The sequence below is a fragment of the Rhea pennata genome, chromosome 9 (genome assembly GCF_028389875.1).
Source record: "Rhea pennata isolate bPtePen1 chromosome 9, bPtePen1.pri, whole genome shotgun sequence".
Lineage (NCBI taxonomy): Eukaryota > Metazoa > Chordata > Aves > Rheiformes > Rheidae > Rhea > Rhea pennata.
Window position 1 is genome coordinate 16415856 of NC_084671.1, and position 22221 is coordinate 16438076.

The following is a 22221-nucleotide window of genomic DNA, read 5'->3' on the forward strand; positions in this document are numbered from 1 at the left end:
AATTAAATTTTCAGGAAGACACTTATCGGGGTTGGCAAGGAGGCAAATTAAACCACGGCCAAAGCGTTACAGCAGGAAGCGAGCAGAGCCCCTGACCTGGCCGGGACGGCCGGCGCGGGCGGGGGCAGCGGCGCGCCGGGATGCGCAGCGCCGCGCACACGGGGCGGAGCGGGCCGGGCCGGGCCGGGCCGGGCCGGGGCGGGGCGGGGCGGGGCCTGGCCGCCCGCCCGCCCCATGCTCTGCCTTTCCCCATCCCTGCTCCATCTGCGTGCCGTCCCTCCCTGCCTCCCCGGGCGGCGGCGGCAGCAAGCGGCTCTTGTTCGGCCGCCGGCGCTGCCCGTGCAGAGGCGGCGCGGGGGCGCCCCTCGCCTCCTGCCTTTCGCAGAGGAGGAGCCGGCGGCGGGGGCACTAATACTGCTGCTTCTCCCCCCCCTTTTTTTTCCCCCCTTTTTTGCTTTCCTCCCTCCGACCCTGCAGGGAGGCTGGCGGCGCGGGGAGCGGCGGGCGGCCGGCGGGTGCGGAAGATGGCGGGGAGCAGCGCCCGGCCCCCGCGCCTGCTGCTGGCGCTGCCGCTGCTGGCGCTGGCGGCGGCGGCGGAGCGGAGCCCCGGGCCCGGCCCCGGCCCCGGCCCCGCAGGTGAGGCGCAGCGCGGAGCGGGGGGTGCGGATGCTCGCGGCGGGGCCCCGCGGCCCCTTTGTGCCGCCGCCGCCTCGGCGGGGAGCGGGCGCTGCCTCGTCCCCTCCTTCTCTTCCCTCGGGGCTCCCCCCACCCCGCGCTCTGCCGGCGCTCCTTCGGCTCGCGGGCAGCGTCTGGGGGGCGCGGGGGCCTCGGGAGGGATTGGGGAAGGGGGCGCGGGGGGCTGCGGCGCCCGCGCGCGTAGCTGTTCCGCGGGGGGCTGCGGGGCACGGCTCCTCAGGTTGTTGTCTGGAGGAAGCAGTTGGCTGGAACTGTTTTAACTCACCGGAGTGAGTCATGCAGAAATACATGCACAACCCCATTAAAAAAATATGTATATATATATAGAGAGAGATTCCTCAGTGGACACTCAGCGTCCCTGCCTTTCTCCCTTTCTCCTTTTCTTTCTTCCTTTCCCCTATGACAAGGTGTTGATAGACATGGTTTTCCTAAGGCTGGGAAAAACTGTATGGTCGTTCGCTACTTCTTCAGCTTTAGTGACTTCCAACAGTTTCCTGCTGCTTGTGAAAGTGAGCTGGAGACTTCAGTACTTACTGCATTTTGTAGGCACTTTTGTTTCAAAGAGCCAGAAAATGGGAATTTTATCTTCAGCATGTAAAATAAAGGGATGTGTACAGGAAATTCTCTCAGAGAGAGGTTTCCAAACACATGCATGTCAAATTATATGTCGAAACATATTTCCTGCTCTAATGTTGCTTTAAGAATATATTTCTGATTTCCACTCTAGAAATAAAAGGATATTCTATCTCACTAGATTATTACCATGTGAAATGGTAATAAAATGGTTTTAATACTTGTCTTGTATACTCAAGATGTAATCAAGTTATTTTTAATGTCTAGCTACATTTTCTCTTGGTGCGCAGAAGGAAACTTCATTTTACAAGAAACAAGTTTTGTCAACAAATTTTACTTTTGATGGGAAGTCTGCTGCCATGCTTGGTAACTAACGTGAGAAAAAAAAAAAAAGATGATGTCACCAGACTTGGGGAGCTGCTTGTTCTCCAATTTTCTTAACAGACTGCAGTTTCTCACCATTACAGGATTTTGTTTCAAAGTTGACCTGTGCGTGCTGTTCTTTGCAGCCCGTCAGGGGCGTGCGAGGCAGCGTTACGGTTTCAGCCGTTGCTGCCCTTCGGGAGTCTCGCCTACTGTAACGTGTTCCGAGGAAAACGTTGAGCTGCTGGTTTTGTACTCCGGGCAGCGAGATTGTAAGGCAAGCTGCTCGGGCAATTATGCTTGCTGCTATTGCAAGCACAGTTACTTTCTATAAAATACCTATTCGCGTAATAGATTCTTTGGCTTAAGTATTTCAAATGTGAGCTCTCAAGCTGATATAAGCTAATAGCTAGCGTAGCAACGATGTACATTTTTACTGGACGTCAGCTGCATTACTTTAAAGCCTTGCTAGTGATCGAAGGTGTGAAAAGCAAACGACGCTTAATTCAGAGCGGTGGGTACAGCACCGTGTGATCTAGCAAGTCAACAGTAAGGACCTCTGTGTCCGTGAAGTAGTTCATAAAGTAGTAAGTCTTATACTATGCAAATTACATTATTGGAAAGTATTAATACACTTAATACAGTCCCACAGAAAATCCTGAATCTTTTTAGTTTAAACACTAGTAGTCTGTACTGAATCATAGCAGACTGCTGACTTAAACTGCTCCTTAAGCAATTTCTTGACCCCCAGCCATCGCTTGCTCTGTTACTGGGTTTTAATTCCCGTTTTAACCCTTTGTGTCATCCTTGACTCTCTTCTATTGCTTGGAAGGGGACAAACTTCTGTGTGCCTCCATTTTAGAAAACTGGAGTTTAATTTTTAGGCTATTGATTCTTTGTGTAACTTGGTGTAAAAGGTGCTACTTGGCTGTTGCATTTTAAAGTGGTTGATGAGTTTTGCTTACTTCAGATGCCAGCTGTAACAGGAGTGTCTAAAACTGACTGCCAAGCTCCATCTTCCTTTATTCTTTAATAAGACTTCATGGCTTTTCTCAAAAAAAAAAAAAAAAAAAAAAAAAAAAGGCCGTTTCTCAAGTAACGAGCTGTCAGTGCGGCTGGGGCAAGCTTTGTTTGCAGAACTCCCTCCGTCTCCGCTTAACATGTCAAACGTAACAGAAAAGAATACTATTAAATTCTGAAAACTTCTGGTGCTCAGACTCCTGTGTGGACAAAAAAAAGAGCAGTTTCAGTGTTAAAACAGCAGCATTAAAATGTTTCTGCTCCACCATACTTACTAAATACATATATCTCATCACATAACACGGCGCGGAAGGCGATGAGAGGGAACGGAAAAGAAATTCGTCATCCTTTGAGAAACAACTGCTGTTCTTACTCGCGGCTTTGGGGCTTGGCGGTGGCTGGTGGAGTTGCGGCGCTGACGCTGTAGGGCTGCAGGCTGCAACCACTGGGCATTTGCAGGCGTTGAGCTGGGCCCCGAAGCTCCCTGCCCACCCCTGTGCGTTCCCAAAGTACACGTGGTGCACGGGCTGCTGGTGGGAAGGGTTTTTTTCGATGGAGAGGGTTTATTAGGAAAGCTTTTCCCTTCTCTAAGGGCTCTGAGAACTTACGGGATGGTTTACAAGGGCTGTTGCAGCCCTTCCATCCTGGTATTCATGTAGGGTAAATCTAGTTCAAGTGCTGGTTGGAAGTTGCTTCAAACATTAGTAACTTATTGGTTTAGTGCTGCAAGGATTCACTTGAAGATACAGCACGTATTACTGCAATTACTGTTGCCTTTTGGGGCCTCGTCAAAGCGATCTCTGGGCCAGACATTAAGCAATTTATAGTTTTTTTTTTTTGCTTTGCAGCAGCTTTGGTGTGCGTACAAGGGAATTTGGTCATTTAACCATCTTGCCTATCTTTACTAACAGTGTGGAAAGCCTAAGCCCATGTGATGGAGGAGTGGCCCTAAGCATGGCCCTGCAGGACTCCTGGAGGGAGTCTCTCCTCCCGATTTTCCTTCGTATTTTGCTTCTCTGCTGATACTTTTGTTCCGGCTTATCACCACGCTATCTAAAACTGCACTAAAAAACTGTGAAAGGATGTTGGAAACATCAGTGCTCCTGACACTGCAGCAGGTGAGGAGGAGGTAGAGGCAGGCAAAGGTGCTACAGCTCCTCTAGCTCCCTAGGAGGCTGGTGCCTTTTTATTTTGTGCGCTTTGGAGGACTCCAGGACAGCACTGTCACCCCCTTTTCAGTGGCGAGGTGTGGATACAGAGACAGAGCAAGCAGCTTAGCCAGGGCCATATGTGGCAAGCAACTGAATTTGGGCTACCTGTGTCCTAGAAGGGCATCTTCATGCTGAACATCCAGGAAGCGTGCGTTAATTTTTGTGATACCGTGTGCACCACTTCAAATATAATGACTGCTTGCTTAGATGCAGTAGGTTACAGCTTTTAGATGGTGAATAGCCAATGAAACAGTGGGTAGTGCTGTGTGTGTTGGAAATTAGCTGGAAGTAAGCGGGCATGGGTATTGGGGGTGCAAAGCAGCAGTTGCTTTTCCATCATGTATTTTCCCCTTGAAAATACTGTTGTCCTTGAAGGTATTTCCTGAGTTGGTAATTTGAGTTGTTTGTAGTTCCTAATATAGAGGCTGCATGATGTCAATCAGAGTTGGAAAATAAAAGTCATTTTAGAGGAATTTTTTTTGGCCAGACTTTGCCTTAGTGGAAAGGTAGAGGAGAAAATTAGGCTGTGGAGCTAGACCACAGCGGTGGATGCGATACATGCTTCTATCCTCACTACTGCAGGTAGTATCTACAGTATTTTAGTGCACTGAAATTTTGACCATAAAATACATTTCTGCTTAAATCAGGAAAAAATAATGCAGGTATAAGGTTTATCATCAATATTTGATTCTGTAAATTACTGTGAAAAGTTACAGTGGAACGATCACTGCATTGTCTGAGCTGGGGAGGTTTTGTGTGAAGGACTTTCCTGTCCAGGATGTAAACTAACAGTTTTCAGTTACAGTTTAACAAAAGTGGTTAACAGATTTCTCAGTAATCCCTTGCATTAATTACATAGTTCAGGAGAGTCATGATTTATATCTAGAAGTTCTTATATTTTTCCTTCACATTTCCTTATTTAAGCAAAAAGTGACTCTGGCTCTTAATAGGGAACCATTAAGTTTTCTTGTTGAATAGCATTATTACAGTGCCTGAACAAAGTCTCTCGTTTGCGTAGAACTGCTAGTGTCTCTTAAAATACCAACTACTTTACATACTGCCCAAGTGAACTCCCTTCCCGTGAAGGGCAGGCATGGTCAGAATAAGGACATCTCTTTCTTTTATTTAAAATGTCAGCTTTTTGTAGTTCTTGAGGGACCAGTTGCAAAGAGGAGAGTGAGTTTAAAGTGAAGAATAATTTCTGTACTTTTTTAATTTTAACAACAAGTGTAGTTCCCTCCAGCACAAAGCAGAACTTGACCAAACAGATCAGTAGTAGGAATGTGTCTCGATGTATAGGAATGTCATAGGTAATATAGTTGTGTTGCATAAAGAACACTTAATCATCAAGTAACACATACTTGTAAGCACAGTTTTACGCTACAAGTAGCTTTAGGTGCTTTAATAGAACTCGGTTGACAAAATATGGATTATACTAGTCAGGAAGAAACTAACTATGTAAAATAGCTGGTTGATCACAGGCATTCCTTTTTGTCAGGAGCTATAGTTCCTTTTTCAATTTGTAGGCAGAGGAAAAAACAAACAAACCACAAGCCCACTAAGGAAACAGAGTAAGTCTTTTTTATTTGATGATCTTCAGAGTAGTCTGGCTTTTTCATGTTCAGTGTATTTGGTTTTTTTAAATATGTTGTAATTATATTGATTCCAACTCAGCAGTGTGGGTGCGGAAACAGATACCTGCTAATTATTGAGATATTCAGATTAATGATGAAATACTTGATTGTTTCATTCAGTTTCTATTCAAACCAAAATTAAAGATACTGTGGTTTACTGTAAAATTTATTTTAAGACATGGCTATTTTTGTGTTGGAGTATAAAGTAATTACAGGCCAACTTCCTTAATAGATTAGGGCTAAGTAGTGGAACTCTGCCTTGGCTTTTGAAACATTGCATAGGACAACTTTGAAGAAAACTGTTTTATTTTACTGGTTGATCCACTGCCTCTAAGGGGTTATCATATGAAAGTCTCTTAAGGTTTCTCCATTTAAAAGATACAAGATCCACTGTGGATTTTATTAGAGAACAGATATGGGATGGTGAAAAAAAGTCCTTTTTTTGATGTTAATGCTGACTCTCCAAATGTAACTGCAGATATTGTTTTTGAAGCTGGCATATGTAATATTTATAATTAACGCAAGAATTTGAGCAGGGAGAGGTATGCAAACAAAAACTGTAAGATAAGCACAGACAAATGCTAAACAAACAAAAAAAAAGATTGCTGCTTAAGTGCCATTCTTTGGAGAATTAATTCTGTGCCTCTGGGTCTAACTATTAATATAGAGGCCCATTAGAGGTTCTCCTTGAAGTCTACTGTGCAGAAAACAATCAGTATCTGATAGAATCGCTTCTGCAATTTTTTGACTTTTTTGCAAAAAAATAGAAATCAGATTAACTTTTTTTTTGTAGCTAGCACCAAACTCTAATACAATAAAGAATTCCTTAGGCTATACTCATAAGCAGTTTTAATAGTTCTGTTTTATATTACTGTGAAATCATTGCTCATAACTTAGTGTGGGATCACAATCAGGGCCATAAACATTTTAACTGAAGTATCTGAGTTGCTAGCCCAGGATTTTATCTGATGTTAAAATAATCTTGGAATATACTTCATACATTACACACGTCATTATATTTTGTGTCAGCAATAGAATAGGATAAGTTTTTTTTTTTTTATCGGTGCTGTTTAATGATTTGAAGGACTGACTTGCTAGAGGCAAATACCTTTTTCTAACAAGTGTGGAGCTTTAAGCCATTCATTCACAGAGAAAAAAGGGCTCTTTGAAAAGTGCATTTCTGTCCTGCTAGGGTTGCCTGGTCTGTGTTTCTGTTCAACTAGTTAAAAGTCAGAATCGGATTTCAGAGATGAGAGAATTTTAGGTGTCCAGTATCTAGAAATAGAGCCAGCTGGTAAAATTGTAAGGCGCCTTTTTTCAAAAGAACTGATTAATCTGGATGGGAGCATCTTCTGACAGTGTGAACTGTCGTGAAGATATGAAGGGAAATTACAGGTCTTCAGGACACCTCCAATTCCAGCTCCGATTTCTCATTTCTTAAGTAAAGACATTATGTCAGATCTTCACAGCTGACGTTCATTGATAGATTAGCAATATGAAAACAAGCTTTAGGAATGTTTGTGTGTGACCGCTTTTGTTGAAACAGCTGGGTTTGCTGAATAGTAGCTTAAGAAGCGTGCTCTTCTCTAGATACGTATTTATGAGAGGCACAGAGGGCAAGACTACTAAAAGACAGAAGCTGAGTAAACTTTCTCACTTAGACAGCTGATGCTAATTGTGTCCCGCTCTCTGAAGCAGAGCCATGATGACAGTTTATAGCAGGGCCGTCCAGTCGGGGCATCTGAGCAAGACCCAGCCCACGGAGTGACACCATCCACTCCCCCTCTCAAACAGATTTTTGCGGTTTAGTTACTATCTGGGCACTAATGAAGTGCTGTAACCCGGTCTGGTTCCTGCTTGTCAGAAAGTTAGCTCCTTTGGAGAAGTTGCTTCATGCGTTGCAATGATGTCATTTACAAACATTTTTTTTTTTTTGCTTATCTAGGAGCTAAGGAATGTGTCTTATCTTTACTTTGCTATAGAATTACCGGTTCAGTAAACAGGGTCTCCTCCAAGTCCATTGCAGCTGATGGAAAAACTCTCAGAGACTACTGCTGCTTGCATCTGGTTTTGCTCAGCTATTAAAATGAGGAAATCTTTCATTCGAGTGAATGTTGGCCTAATCATCAGCCAGCGTTGCACTTGTGACTAACACTGTTGATTGATGACTGCACATACAGGTCTTAATGAGCTGTTGTTGACTGTACATTCAATACCACTACATTAAAAAAGCTCAGACAGATTTAACTTTAAAATATTTTCTAAAGAGCAGTTATGTATTGATATTATGAGTAATTGCTAATCTTTATGTCTAAAAGTGTGTATATATGCACATATACACAGAGAAAGTATTCACTCAGATAAAGCCTGTTTTACCATTTCTTTTGTGATGTAGCTGTTCATGAGATCTTGCATTAAGAAACCCCCCCCCCCCCCAAAAAAAAAAGGCTATGGAGACAGGCATGGGTACTTGAGAATAGATAACGGTACCTGATGCTGTTCTAGTTCCTGTTTGTGTGTCTAGTTCAGTGGTTGATAGATTCTCTTGCTTACTTCTGATGCAGGCGCTCTATTTCGGTACAGCTATGTGACCCAAGATTATTACTATTTTTTTTGAACTGGATACATTCAACAGTTTATCATTTTTCATTGTAAGCATTTTAGATGCAGCAACTATGTGACATCAGAACTGATGTTGTTAAAAAATAGGAAGTGAGTGAGAACACTTGCTTTTAGTTTGTGTCAGAACATGTGAAAGAGGGAAGTGCCTGCTAGCATCCCTGTGGGCTGCTAATTAAAAGAAATTTCTTTGCATGAGAAAGCTTTACTGTTTTTGTAACAGACTTCAGATTTTCTAAATGCACAGTTGTTGAAACACTGCTCACCTCTTCAGAAATGGGTTTATATTGTGGATGACTTTTTAGAATAATAGAACTTGGATATTAATGGTGTAATTACTTTTTTTTAGATCTTGGAGAACACTCAGTTTGGATTCAGTTAACAGAAAAATTTAGAAAATGAAACTACTGGTATCCTGTTTGGAGAGAATGTATTAGCAAATACAAACCTCTTACAAGCTCTGTATTATGAGACAACTTGGAGCAACAGTTGTTTAATATAAGCATGCATTTCTGCTAATCCAGTTCCTTTAAAAAAAACAGGAGTAGAGGGAGTACCTTTGACAGGCAACATTTATTGTTGCTGAGAAAGTTGCAATGGTACAAGCCATCTAAAGGATCTGAACCTGGCTTCGGATATATCTTTTTGTATACAGCTTCTGAAAGCTTTCTATCTTTACCAGTCATGGTTCTCTGGCTAGGAGTGGTGCTGGGAGTCTTGTTACCGTTATCTATTGCTCTGTCATTTCAGCAGAGTCTCCAAATCTACCTGAAGAAAAGCAGGTAGGGGTATCCATGGACATCCTGGCATTTGGGTGATCCCTGATAATCATAGGTGTCAGCTGAGGTCGCAAACTGCCAGTGTAGCTTGTAGCAGTTTAAAAGCAACAGTATTATTTTTTTCTGTAAATGGAACCATTTTGAGGATCAGCTGGTGGCAGAGGTGGTGCCTGTGCATCATCTTTAGCTCAGGAATAACTATACTTATACCATCAAAAAGGTAAACATCTGTTTTCTGGAAATTAAGTAGATATTTAGGCTACTGTTTGTATTTTGCAGTAAGGCATTTTGTATTGAAGCACAGCGATTATTAAGAAGTTTGTAATATAGGGGAAAATGGCCTGACCTCCTCTTTCAGAATATAGCCCTAATCTTAGAAGCCTTGGCTGTAACGGATCCATCTCTCTCACAAATACATGTGTATTGGTGCAGGAAGCGGTCAATATATACTATGTGTTTGGACAACCCCTGACTTTTTTCTTAACTTATTATCTGTTAATTCTAATGTCATCTTTTCTTTTAAATCTTATCACTTCCTTTATCTTTAATGAGGTTCTTTTGAGCATATTTTGTCTCTTCTCTGTGGATATTTTTTAACAGCACTTCAACCATGATATTAAGTTGCAGAGGATGCAGTCTTAAAGGGTGTTTATGGCTATCATTATTGGATGTTGAAACTATTCTTTATCTCTTGGAAACAGTAGAGGGATCTGTAGAGGCATGCTGCAAAATGTTCCCTGTGGAACAGAAGTCATCTTTTTAAAATAAAAATCAAAGCTAAAAAAAAAAAAAAAAAAAAAAAAAATCAGAGCTGCTCAATATGAAGTAATATTCTCTATGCATAAGCCATCTTTCTCCCTATTGGAGTGCAATGCACTCCTCTTTCTTTGCTGGGATAAAAGACCATGCTTGCTATTTCTGCACATGCTCGTGTTTTTCAAGAATCCTTTTGGGGGAAGGAACCACCTGACTGTGATGTAGTTCTATTCTTTTGCCCCTTTATGTCAAATTAGAAATTTTTGTTGGCTTGCTACATTGTTTGATCATACAGACATCATATAAACTGGCACTGTGTAGATCTGTATGTTTAAAGTTCATATTTATCACAGTGTATACTTAAGATCTTCTACGTCTGTTGCTGAATTATGCTAAGTATATGTACATAGATACAACTTATCATGGTTGTATTGCATAAAATGGATTTCTCCTATTTCCAACAGTTGGCTTCTTTTCACAGTATGGATTTTCAAAAGTTTTGTTTAATTTAGAGTCTTAACTTTGGGCTATAACTCTTATTTACAGGAAAAAACTTTCATTTCCTTTTCAGAAGTCTAATACTTTCTTGAGTGATAAGTAAAATGCAAGCTCATGCTATGCTAGGAATCTGGATTTTGAAAGTGATCTTTGACATTTCAACTTTTCGACTGGGTTAGCAGTTCTTGGAATTTTTTATGTAATGTCTGAGTCAGTATAAATGGAGAAAGGAAGCTGCTTTTGACAACACAGGTGACCCTGTCGCTATCTATAGAACTTAGAAGCCTATGAAAGAGTTGCTTTTAATAAAGACATGGAAACTGCATGAGAAGAGAATTGATTGCCATACCTGTTGAAGCAATGACATCATACAATATTGTGTAGCCCAAGGATCTTTTTCAGTTTTTTGAATGCTTTTGTACTATTATGGGCTTCAGTCCTGTAGTGCCTTCACTTAAATTCTTTTATAGCTTTGGAATTAATTGGGAACTCAGATTGATATGTACAATTTAATTTTATGGAGAAAACAGAGGAATTGAAATTTAAAAAGAAGATATTTTCCAAAAGGCTTTAAATCAGCCATTTGTTTGTATTTCAGTTAATTTTGCCTTGTTCAGAAGATACCGTAGAATATTTTACGTTTTCCAGGATATCTTCCAGAAATGTAATTCATCTGTTAGAGGAATTACATGAAGTTATTTATAGTGTTACAGGCTATTATTAGATACTGGATAAAGTTACATTCCTCCAATCTTTATCAGTCTTAAGAAGTTCTGAGAAATTCTGCATCTTGAATCCTGGTTGTAGCTCACGTCTGCGCACACTGCCAGCTGCCCTGGATACAGCTGAAGAGCTCTGGCCACTGCTGTCCTCATTTGCTGACTCAAACTTGTAGTAAATATGCTTATCAGGGCAACGATAGTAAAATTGCATGTGCTGTAAACAGGGCTGGTGACATGCTGGAAAGCATCCAGCAGGACCTGATTCTGGTGTACAAGCATCTGTTTTGAAAATGTAGCTCAGGACTTTCCATTCGTCCTTCTAGGCATAGAAATGTTCTCCTTTTATGGGCACAGGGAAGATGGAGCAAATTGCTAATTATCCAACCCCCCCCACTTCAGGATGGGGATTTTATAGATTACTAGGTACTCTGGGTGAGGCGCACAAGGAAATAAAATAGAATTTGTCAAGAATGTCGTCAATTTTGGCTGCTGGTTGCCTTCTGGTTCCAGTCTCTGTGGGGACTGAGAGTGGATGGGAAAGCTGCAGGGCTGAGTAGGACTTGCACACGTTTCAGATGGTTGTCCGTGGGGTCAATTGCCTGTCTCTGGGAATAAACAAGCATATCAAAAGCTTTTATCCAAAAAACAAACATTTTTTTTTCAGTTAGTCTTTGGTAATGGAAACTGGATTGGAAGTCTGCAGTTAATGAGGGCTGGTTCGTATCACTCTGACTGCTTCTGCTTGGTTAGTTTACTCTGTCACATGTCAAAACCACAGTAGCAAGGAACGTTTAAGAGGAGGTTTCTAGACTGAGAACACCTGTTCAGTTGTATTGCATTTTAGTGCATCTTTCCAGTGATGGAGAACACTCATGTGACATAAAGGCAAGCTAAATCCGGTCTATTTTTGTGGAAAACTGTATCCTCTCTCTCTCTCCCATCTTGTGATCTGAAGGCCAGCTTCTACTGAAAGCCAGTGACTAGATAGCTCAATAATTTTACTCAAATGCACCTGTCTGCCTTTTCTCTTCCAGTATATTCCTGGCCTATGCCTTAGTTTAAGGCCATGTTGTCAGAGGTAACTACTTTGCGCTCCCTGGAGAATTTTAGTATTTGAGCCTTTCTATGTCAGTGTGCATGTGTGTTTATATGTTTAATAGTGTTTTTTCTCTTACACTACCAATTCCCAGTCCTTTTTCCCTTGGCTCCTGCAACGTGTTCATTTGTTTGCTGGGAACCGCTGGCAGATTATTTTGTGAGCTCCATGTCCTGTGTTCTTTTAAGTGGAGAGGATTGCACAGATTGAAAAACAACAACTTGCACAGTTGTTCTTCTAGTGAGAATTTCTGGGCAGGGTGTAATCTGCAAACAGAAAAGTCGGCTGTATTTAATATAGACACTAGAACACAGAACAAGCCCTACTCCAAGAACTAGGAATCATTTGCTTATCATTATAAGCAACTATGTTTACAGACAGGGTGAGATTTCCATGGCATAATGCAGCACCGTGCACGGATGTCCTCTGACCTTACAGCTACTCCAGATAAGTCCCCAGGGGTTGAATCCAAGGACTGAGCGTCGGCTCCACAGTGCATGTGAGCAATATCCTCAGTTTTGGCTGCTCTAAAGCTACTGTACAAGTGCCCACAGCCCTTGGTAGAAGTTATGTAGTAATCTCTGTCTGTGTTCATTCAAGATAAATAAGAAACATGTGGGTGTGCGAATGGCAAGGAATGACTAGTGGTATTTGCATATCTCTTTGCCAAGGTACAAGGAAAGAGGTCATTGCTACTTAAAACAGTCCTGTCATGTTACTTCCTAGCTGAGACCTTGCCAGTGGAATCACTGAAGACAAAGGCTCTGGATTATAGTTCTTACTTCTGGAAATAAATATTTATGATGCAGTCAAATCCCTGTATGTAGCGGCACAAAAGATTGAGTAAAGGAATGAGATGTTTCCCTAAACCTTCATTAGGATTCCTAATACACTGTTTGCACTCTATGTGCAGTCTTGTCCTTCACACCCGGAGTACTAAAGGTACTAATTTGCATTTTGAAAATAAATTAAAAATTCTGTTTGTCACTGGATATACTTTTCTTGGTAAAATGCTCACTCTCAGGCTTGTTTTCAAAACAGAACAGCTGTTTTTGTGAATGTGACTATCAGAAAGCTGTCCGGAATAATTGCCTTGTAATAACTTCAACACCCTTGTATCTGGCATGAAGCTCTTCAGAGATTTTTTTCTTGCCTTCCTTTTGAACCTGAGCGCAGGGCTTGTATTTCCGTGTAACGCAGACCGCCTGTGCCTGCGCTGATCCCCTCCAGTGAGCGACGGGCCGCCGCCGGCGGGGGAGCAGCGGGGGGCCGCGCCGGGGCTGCGGCCGCCTGCCGTGCACTTTATTTCGGATCCGTTTGGAGGGTGATGTTACTGCAAGTTAGAAAATCCCCTTGGGAGGAGGGAGCGCGTGTCCTCGGCTCGCGGGAGCGGGGTCAGCGGAGCTGGAGCGGACGGCTCAAGCGTGCGTGCCGCGCTGGCAGCCGCACCACGTCAACGGGGCGGCCCAGCCCCGTCGGAAATCAAAACATAACGTGACTGAACTTTCTCACCTGCTATATGTTTTTTTTTCCTTTTCTTTCTCTCTCTCTTTTTTTTTTTTTTTAACTTGCAAAATATTTATACTCTTGCGACTTCATGGAAGTCGCTTTGGATTTGCATTGATTAGTCACAAATGGTGCCGCTGCCTTTGAGGGGATATTGTACGTAAATATAGCAAATGAGGAATAGACCTTGCGAAGCGACTGTGGTTAAAGGGTTAAGGAGGAATTATCAGAAATGTTTGGTGGTCAGAGGAGTGCTCTCTGACACAGGAAGGAACGAACACCTTTCACACTGTGCTCAGGGGAACTCTGCCAGTGAAGCGTGCTGCAGGTTATCACTTGCATCTAAATAAAGCAATAGGAGCTTATGTGAATCGCATTAATGTTTTTGTAATATCTTATTAGCTAGAAGGGTGCTGCTTTCCTCATTTGATTAATAATACCCTATTTATATGTGCAGGTAACTAAATCAGTACACTTCGCAGTGACTCCCCAAGCACCCTACAGACAGGGTAAAAGCACTTGAAAATTCTGCTGCACTTGAAAATTATTTAAGGACCCACGTGCACTTACACTTACCTGTAGTAGTGCAGCCAAGACACCGAAATAAGGCCTCTTAAAACTCTGCATCTGTAAATAAAAAGAAAGGAACATTGGAAAGTATACTAAAAAGAAAACATTTCCAATGAGAATAGTACCTCTATAAAAATAGCCTCCTGTTTGTGTTTTGACTGTTTTCAAAACTGACTCAGGCAGCCTATATAAATGGCTTCATTGGCTGCAAGCCCAATACTGGTTCTTTTAGTTTCAAGGCAGTGTAAACTGTATCATTTGTCTGCCTAGCTTTCTCCGTTTTTTGAATAGTCCAGGTTGCTTTAGCACATGTTTTTCTTATCTCCTATTCCACAAAACTATAATAATATACCAGACTGCATAGTGAATCTCAAAATACAGGAACGATTTGTAGATGGGATTATTGTGCGTTATGTTAGAAAAGAATAATGGTAGCTCATAAAGAATAATAGTAGCTCATAAAGAATAATAGTTATTTAGTGTTTGCCAAGCTGCACACGGATATTTGTTTAATATTTTTCACAGTCAGCAAGTCAAATGGGAAAAAAAAACCCTGAGATTAATCTGATCCAGCTGAGATTTTGTCATTACATCATGTTGTGCCTAGTACCAATTTTGAAATCCTTGACATTAACATTTCTCAGGAAGGGGTAGGTGTAAAATATGTCTACCCCACAACAGACTTCTGTGGTTGTAGTTGGTGCTTGAGAGTTCACCTAGGAAACTTTCAATAATGGATTCACTTGGCTTGGTGAAGCAGTCTGGTATGATCACATTTTCCAGTTCCCTCTAATTCGAAAATGCAAGGCTTGAAGAAAATATTAATCATAACTTGCTTATGTTTCATACAGAAAAATTCAAGCTCTGTCTACAGTTCTGTTTTAGTCATGATCTAAGATACTATGTTCTTTCTCCAGTCTGTGGTGACTCCTGTAGAATTACTTTAGATTGCATTACTTTTAAAATAAATGATTTTCAACTTACCGAATCATTGAAGTGATTCTGGACCTAACATGTTATTGCTGTGTTTATGTCAATCTGTGAGTCAGTGCATTTATGAATACATTGCACTAGAGTCGTCTTTGAGTGTCTTCCTGTCCATTTAAGAAGTTTTCACAGGGTTTTCTTTGGATTCTTGCTCTACAAAAGGCTACTAGCACTTAAGTGAGGAAAAGGTGGAGGAACTTCAGCTTTTAAAATGGTCTGTCTGTTGGTTGTCCAAGCTGAATTGACTAAAATGTTTCAAGTGTTCCCACTTTCATCTTTGCCCTATATTGCCTACAAGAGCATCAGTGTGTTTGAGCAGTGCTGGCAGTTAAAATCTTCAAGTCTTCTAGGGCTGTTCAGCTTGGAGAGGGGCAAAAATAAACAACAAACAATTTAGGCAGAATATGAGAGGCCTGCAAAACTGAATGGGAGTGAGATCCGGTAGAGATGAATTGTTCCCTGTCTTTTACAGTAGGAAAGTTTGGGGAGTATCACCTAAAAAAGCGTAGGGGCTCTGTTCAGAACAAACAAAAGATTGTTTTTTGTGGGTGGGTAGTAAACCTGTGGATGCTGTTACTGCTTACCATTTACATCAGTTCAAGGGATGACTAGATAAGAACAAAGTTGAGAAATGGATTAAAAGTTTCAGAATACACAGAAACCACATCCGATTCAGAAAAAAACCCTGAAACTGGAAATACGTGGAAGCTGGGAGAGTAAGCACAGAAAGTACTGAATGTGCTTGCTCTTCCTTTTGTATGGACTTATGCCTGCATGGACTGGTAGACCCTTGTCTGACCGGATTTTAGTGTTATTGAAGTGCCTTATTGTTGACTAGTGCAGAATCTAACTGTTTCTGAGGGGCTGACCTGCTGGAAAGCAGCTCTGTGGAGAAGGACCTAGGGGTCCTGGTGGACAGCAAGTTGACCATGAGCCGGCAATGTACCCTTGTGTCCAAGAAGGCCAATGGTATCCTGGGGTGCACTGGGAAGAGCATTGCCAGCAGATCGAGGGAGGTGATCCTGCATCTCTCCGAAGTCCTGGTGAGGCCACATCTGGAGTACAGTGGCCAGTTATGGGCTCCACAGTACAGGAGACATGGAGCTATTGGAGTGAGTCCAGCAAAGGGCTACTAACATGATTAAGAGACTGGAGTGTTTCTCCTATGAGGAAAGAGTGAGAGAACTGGGACTGTTCAGGCTGGAGAAGATTGAGGAAGGATCTTATCAATGTCTATAAGTATTTGGAGGGAGTGTAGAGAGGATGCAGCCAGACTCTTCTTGCTCTTCTCAGTGGTGTGCAGCGATAAGACAAGAGGCAGCGGGCACAAACTTAGCACAGGAAGTTTCCTCTCAATGTGAGGAAAAACTCCTTTGCTGTGAGGGTGACTGAGCACTGAAAGAGGTTGCCCAGAAATGTTCCAAAGCTGTCTGTACAGGGTCCTGGGCAACATGCTGTAGGTGACCCAGCTTGAGCAGGGGGGTTGGACTAGATGATCTGCAGATGTCTCTTCCAACCTCAACCATTCTGTGATTCTGTGATTTCAGTGGAAAAAAATATTAGTGGCTCCTGAGATCAATCTCCACAGGTTGCTTAATACATCTGTAGTAGATGTAGTTTAAATGTTCATTGGAGTTTAGAATGTGTTTTTATGATAGCCTGCAAGCTCTGTGCTCTCCTACAGCTATTTTTGCTGCTTTTGGTTGACTGCTCAGAGGTCCCTCTGAAGCATCGTGGTACGTGGCTGCAGAGCATCGCATATGTGACTAATAAGATACCCTTTTTCTACAAAGAAAGAGGGAAGTAGAACATCTTCTAGTATGTTAATTTTTCTGGTGTCAAACCAGACAAAATGGTAAGCAGTGATTGACTTAAATGCATCAATGATGAAGCCTCACGTGTCTGAGGGCTGCTATGTCTGTGCTAGTGAAAGAGGGTAAGGATTAGTGGGAATGTTTTTCACAGCAGCCACCTTTACCAAATGTTACAGTGCTGGTGAAGATAAACCCAGCAGACTTTTTCTGGGAAAATGAAGCAACAACAGGCACTGTGTCTGGAATACCCATTAGGAGTGATTAATTTTACTTTCTGTAAGGATTGATTTCATGATCTGTGTTTAGAGAACAGCTGTTGCTTGAACGCGGACCAAATTGGGGAACTGAAATGTGCTCTGGGATCTAGGCTGGTCTGACTAAAATACGTGATGTTGGATAGGGGTCCTGTGTTTTTGATAGCTTTGAATTACATCTCTCAATTATGCAGCATATGGGATAGAGCCTGGAATATGGAAAGGAAATTGGTTGCAAAGTCATTTGCTTGTATGCAGTAAATGGGCAAAACGAGCACTGGTGTAGTTTATAGACACCATGTTCTGAATAAAACAAAGGGCCTCACTTTTTTGTCTCTGCCAAAGGGCTTGAAAGTGCTAAGCACAGCCTGTTTGAGGACCTGTTCCCATTGGATTTTCCATCCTCTTTTTATCAAGAATATTAAACTTATTGTCACTCCACTTGTTGTTGCTTTTAAGAGTTATTGAGGTTGGGTGAAGTTCTCTAGTATCATTCAGCCACGTGATAAGAGCTCGCAGGATTAGCTCAGACCAAAGAGTAATATGTTATTTTGGTTTCAAAGAGTCCTTCCTGTCTAGCAGTCATACTAGCTTTGTTTTTATCTCTTGAGCTGATTATTTATATGATAAATCTATTTCTGTGCTTCCTTTTCCTGAGGATAATTTTAAATACGGGATCCTCATCCTTTGCAGTTCCTTGTTTGATGATGTCTCAGGTTTGTAACAGGGCAGTCCATTCACCGCCTGTCTTTGAACAGGACACATGCAAGTCTTAAGGCTCCTTGGTCCAGTGCTGTTCAGCATGTTTTTGTTATAAACTGTGGCCTGCAAATGTATTAATACACGTTCCTTTTTTCCCTCCCTCAGATAACCTATTAGTTTTTACTGTAGCAACTAAAGAAACGGATGGCTTTCACCGATTCATGCAAACTGCAAAGCACTTCAACTATACAGTAAAGGTATTGTACATTTTCATGCCATAATCGTACTCTACAGCCTGAAGACAGAAATGGTGCAGCAGTAACTAGTTGCATTAGCTTGCTTGCCTATTGGGGTAAGCAATAAAATAAAATAAAAATTACAAAGCCCAGAGGTGGCTGGGACATCTTGTACGTGTCCCTGCAGGTGACCCTGCTGGTGGCCCTGTTGTACACCTGCCAGCCCAGCTCTGAATGTGCCTGAGGAGGGGGGGCTTCCTCCACCACCCTGAAATTATTTTACAGGTTAAAGTTACTGTGATCAAGAAGAGGTATTTCTTTCTTTCTTTCTTTCTTTTTTTTCACCCTTCATAATCTCAACAATTTTCTGATGTATTGTTTTATTATTATCAGTTTTGCTGTTTTTCCCTTTTATTCCAAGCGGTCCAACATCCCCTAGTATCTTCAGTCATCTATGGGTTTTCTCATGTGTTTCATATAGCCTTGTTTTGCAGTGCTACATAGTTGTTGAGTAGCTGCGTGAATACCCCTGTCGTCCTGGCAGTCCTCGGGCAGCCAGAAGGGCTTTGTGCATCCCCTTGTTCCTTAAACGAGGCTGGATCCCTTCTGCGGAGGAGGGAGGATCACAAAACTGTAAAGTTGCATTGTGTTTTCCAAGAACCTGTAATTCTCTGAGAGGACAAAACGTTTCTGTCGCTCTTGCCAATCTTTCCTGCCTCGCTTGGTGTCTAGATATATCACGTCCTGAGGTTGGCCTCTGCATGACCCTGGGAAAAAAGGAGGGCCCTAACTTTCTTTTAAACTTTCCCCGCAAATTGATCCTGCAAGAAAAAATCTAGGGAATCACAGGTTGTATTACTTTTTTTTTTTTTTTTTTTTTTTGCCTGTTTAGCAGAGTGTTAAAACTATAAATAAGAAAGACACTAATTACAGTTGTCTCCCAATTATTTCATCTGAGAAACATTTGGGTTTCTGTAACTTGATTTCTGCCACTGAACTTGGAAGGCTGGAGTGAACCTTTCCTAGTATATTAATGCTGTATTAAAACACCCTAAGAAGCCTCTAGGTACAGCTATTAGCTTTACAGATTTGTCCAAAACACTATGCAATTATAGTTCGTCTAGGTTTTAAATGTAAAAAAGAAACCAATCAAAAAACTCCCCCCAAAAAACAAAAACAACCCAACTCCACCTATTAAATACTCAAACACCACAAAAAGCTTAAGGATTTTTTTTTTTTTTTTTTTTTTGAGATGTAATTCACTGTAACAGTTGGCTAGGGAAGAATTTTGTTTAGTTGTTTTTTAGCAGTCAGCTGTAAATTGGGAACCTATTTTCTACTAGTATATAAGTGTTGTGGAAATATTTCAGAAAGGACTAGACCTTGCAGTTTCTATTAATATCCTGTCCCCATAAGAGACCCGATGCTTTCTTATGCCTCCTGTTCCTAAAATTGTTATATTGACTGCTAAAGGCCTCATTCAGAATGTTTCTGTAATGCAAAATTGGAAGCAATTATTCACATTTTTTCTTTTGCTGGAGGAGACGCGTTTGACTAAGTGATGGTCAAAGGCAATTGCTTGATTCTTATTTGGTTAAGAAATGTCTCTCATGTTTTTGAAATGATGTCATTGTGCTGAATACAGCTTCAGACATGGAAAACTAAAGCACAGCAAGCCAGCATTTCCAACATCTTAAATGTGTTGCTTCTGCTTTAACATCTGTTTTCGATAACGGTCTGTTTTAAAAAGCCTCTTTTTGGGGGGTACTGGCAAAACGTGGTTTTTCCTCGTTGCAGGTACTTGGAAAAGGTGAAGAGTGGAAGGGTGGAGAGTTAGCTAACTCTATTGGCGGAGGGCAGAAAGTTCGGCTGCTGAAGGAAGGAATAGAAAGCTACGCTGATCAAGAGGACCTGGTTATAATGTTTGTTGAGTGGTGAGTCTGGCTTGTTGCCTTTACATTTTACTCTGGGTAGACTCTCAAAAGTAGCTGCTGTGAAATGCTGAAAATTGCATGCTGTTTATTTGAGAGAGTTTGCTTTCATTTTTCTCCATTCATAAAAATATTAGTTTGCACTTAGAGCAGTTGTGAGGTTCTTTAACGGATTTACAAATGTAGGAATTGTTCATAGGGTAGCTCTCTTGAGGAGGAAAAGCAAAGTTACTAGGAGGTGACTGGCTTTTAGGCAAGTGTTTGCCCTCTTCGTGATCCATTGCCATCAGAGCAGGATGCGGCTGCAAGGTGGGAGTGCTTGTTCCTGCAACCATGGCGTGATCAGAGTCGCTGAGAAACCAGCTCGTGGTTGTCATCGAGATCTGCCACCTTATCAATGATCAGAGTGTGGTCACAGCCCTAGGAGGATACCCGCAAGGAAGCGAGGGGAACCGATCTTGAAACGGGTGTGTGAAGGGTTGCAGACCGAGGCATCCCTGGGGCGCCAGCTCGGTGTGGGCTCGGAGAGCTGCCTGCGCTGCTCGCGCTGATGTTCGTGGCGAGTCGTTCTGGCGCGTGTACTCCCAAAGTTCGGTTCAGTCTTAACCTACCCACTCGTTTTCCTGTTCACAGGTTCTATTCTGCACAGGACTAGGCAGAACAGAGCTACTGTGATTTTTGGGAACCCCTTTGCAATTTAAAGGGGTTTGGCAGAATTTGTTCCACAAACTTCATGAAAAGTGAGAGACTAGTCTGACAGTCATATTTACTGAAAAGTTCCTTTATTGTTTTGCGTACGTTAGGATTTTTGGAAAGTTGGAGTAGCCTGTTAAACTGGTAGCGATTTTAAGGATGCTACTCAATTTTCTTTCACTTTTTTATCCTACCTCATATATGATGTTTAGCAAGAAAGCCAATGTCTAAATCATCTTAACTGGTTTAAGAAAGGATTTAAAAGGACTTATCTACTCAATATTTTCTCTGCTATACGTAATGAACATAAAAGTAACATATGGTTTAGAGCTGCATGTTTAACTTTTGAATTCTTTTCATATGTAATTAACTTGATTAGCAGTTTTTCATTCAGTGGCAAAAATATGTAAAAGTAAACTATATCCACTGTTTGCTCATACAGTTGTTCTATTGGTCAAGCGATAATTGAAACTTTTTTAAGGGTCACTTTAAAGATGATGCATTTTTTTTATTAAGGGTTCAGCTGAAGCAAATATCTCCCAGATGTTTGTTGCTCACACTGAGGTGTTTGTATTTGCAAAAACTTCTCCCTGTTTTCTCCCTATATGGACAAATATGTAAATTTGTTATCATTTTGGAGATAGCTCAGATTCTCTCCAAAACAGGTTATTTTCTCCAGGGACAGGTTGATGGGGATGTATGAGAGAGTGCAGAGGACAGTCTGTGTTGTAAGAAGATGCCTCTATCAGGCCAAAGCACTGGTTATCATAAAAATTGCAGGATTTAGTCTCCCAAGTTCTTAAGGATCATAATACCCAGCATGTTTTGATATAAAACTTGCAGAATTGATTCCCAAAGGAAAAAAAAAACCACATAATTTTCTTTCATTAGTCTGATTCTAGCAATATGCTTTATTTCTAATGAGCATTTTCATTACCAAGAATTCTGATCTGTGAATGTGATGCTCATCAATGTAGCAGTAGGTTTGGAAAGATAAATATAACAAAATTCTTTTCTTTTTCAAATATTTTTGATTATATTCATTACAATTGTTTGGAGTATTAACTTGGATAAAAGGAAATGTCTTATTTACTTGCTGTAACTAGTCAGTTTCTAATGAACTTAGACTTTGCTTCTTGCTGTTTTTTGAGCAGTGCTTTTATAGGGCTCACAATTATGAGAACAGTTGGAGATAATTCATTTACTCCTTTTGTGAACAGTTTTGTATGTATGTGTAGATAGCAATTGCTACTTGCCTGCCGATGGAATACTATTTAAATTAGATTTGCTTTTGGGAGGCTAACTACTAGTTTACTTCAGACTGTTTCAGATTGAACTGGCTGATGGCCAGTATAGACAGGACTAAATGGTTGGTACTGTAACTGTTCATTCAAAACTCCCACAGCAACCCATTTGTATCGTGGTAGACTTGACATCTCTCAAAAATGTTATTTAAAACATTTACCAGAAAATGCAGCATAGTTACCTTTTCTACATGTACCTCAAGCATCTTAAGATGGTCCTGGTGTGGATACTGCATGAACCACGCTGGTACAAAATG

At 41.4% G+C, this 22221-nt stretch overlaps 1 protein-coding gene across 2 annotated transcripts in view; it reads left to right on the forward strand.

Annotated features, from left to right (window-relative positions):
• The first annotated feature begins 279 nt into the window (after positions 1–279).
• PLOD2 (procollagen-lysine,2-oxoglutarate 5-dioxygenase 2) overlaps positions 280–22221 on the forward strand; it is a 55522-nt gene continuing 33580 nt past the window's right edge. For both annotated transcript variants that reach the window (XM_062582705.1, XM_062582704.1), the window contains exons 1-3: positions 280–636; positions 17966–18057; positions 19834–19970. In XM_062582705.1, the coding sequence (XP_062438689.1) occupies positions 525–636; positions 17966–18057; positions 19834–19970 (341 nt within the window). In that variant the 5' untranslated portion in view covers positions 280–524. The remainder of the gene's footprint in view (positions 637–17965; positions 18058–19833; positions 19971–22221) is intronic.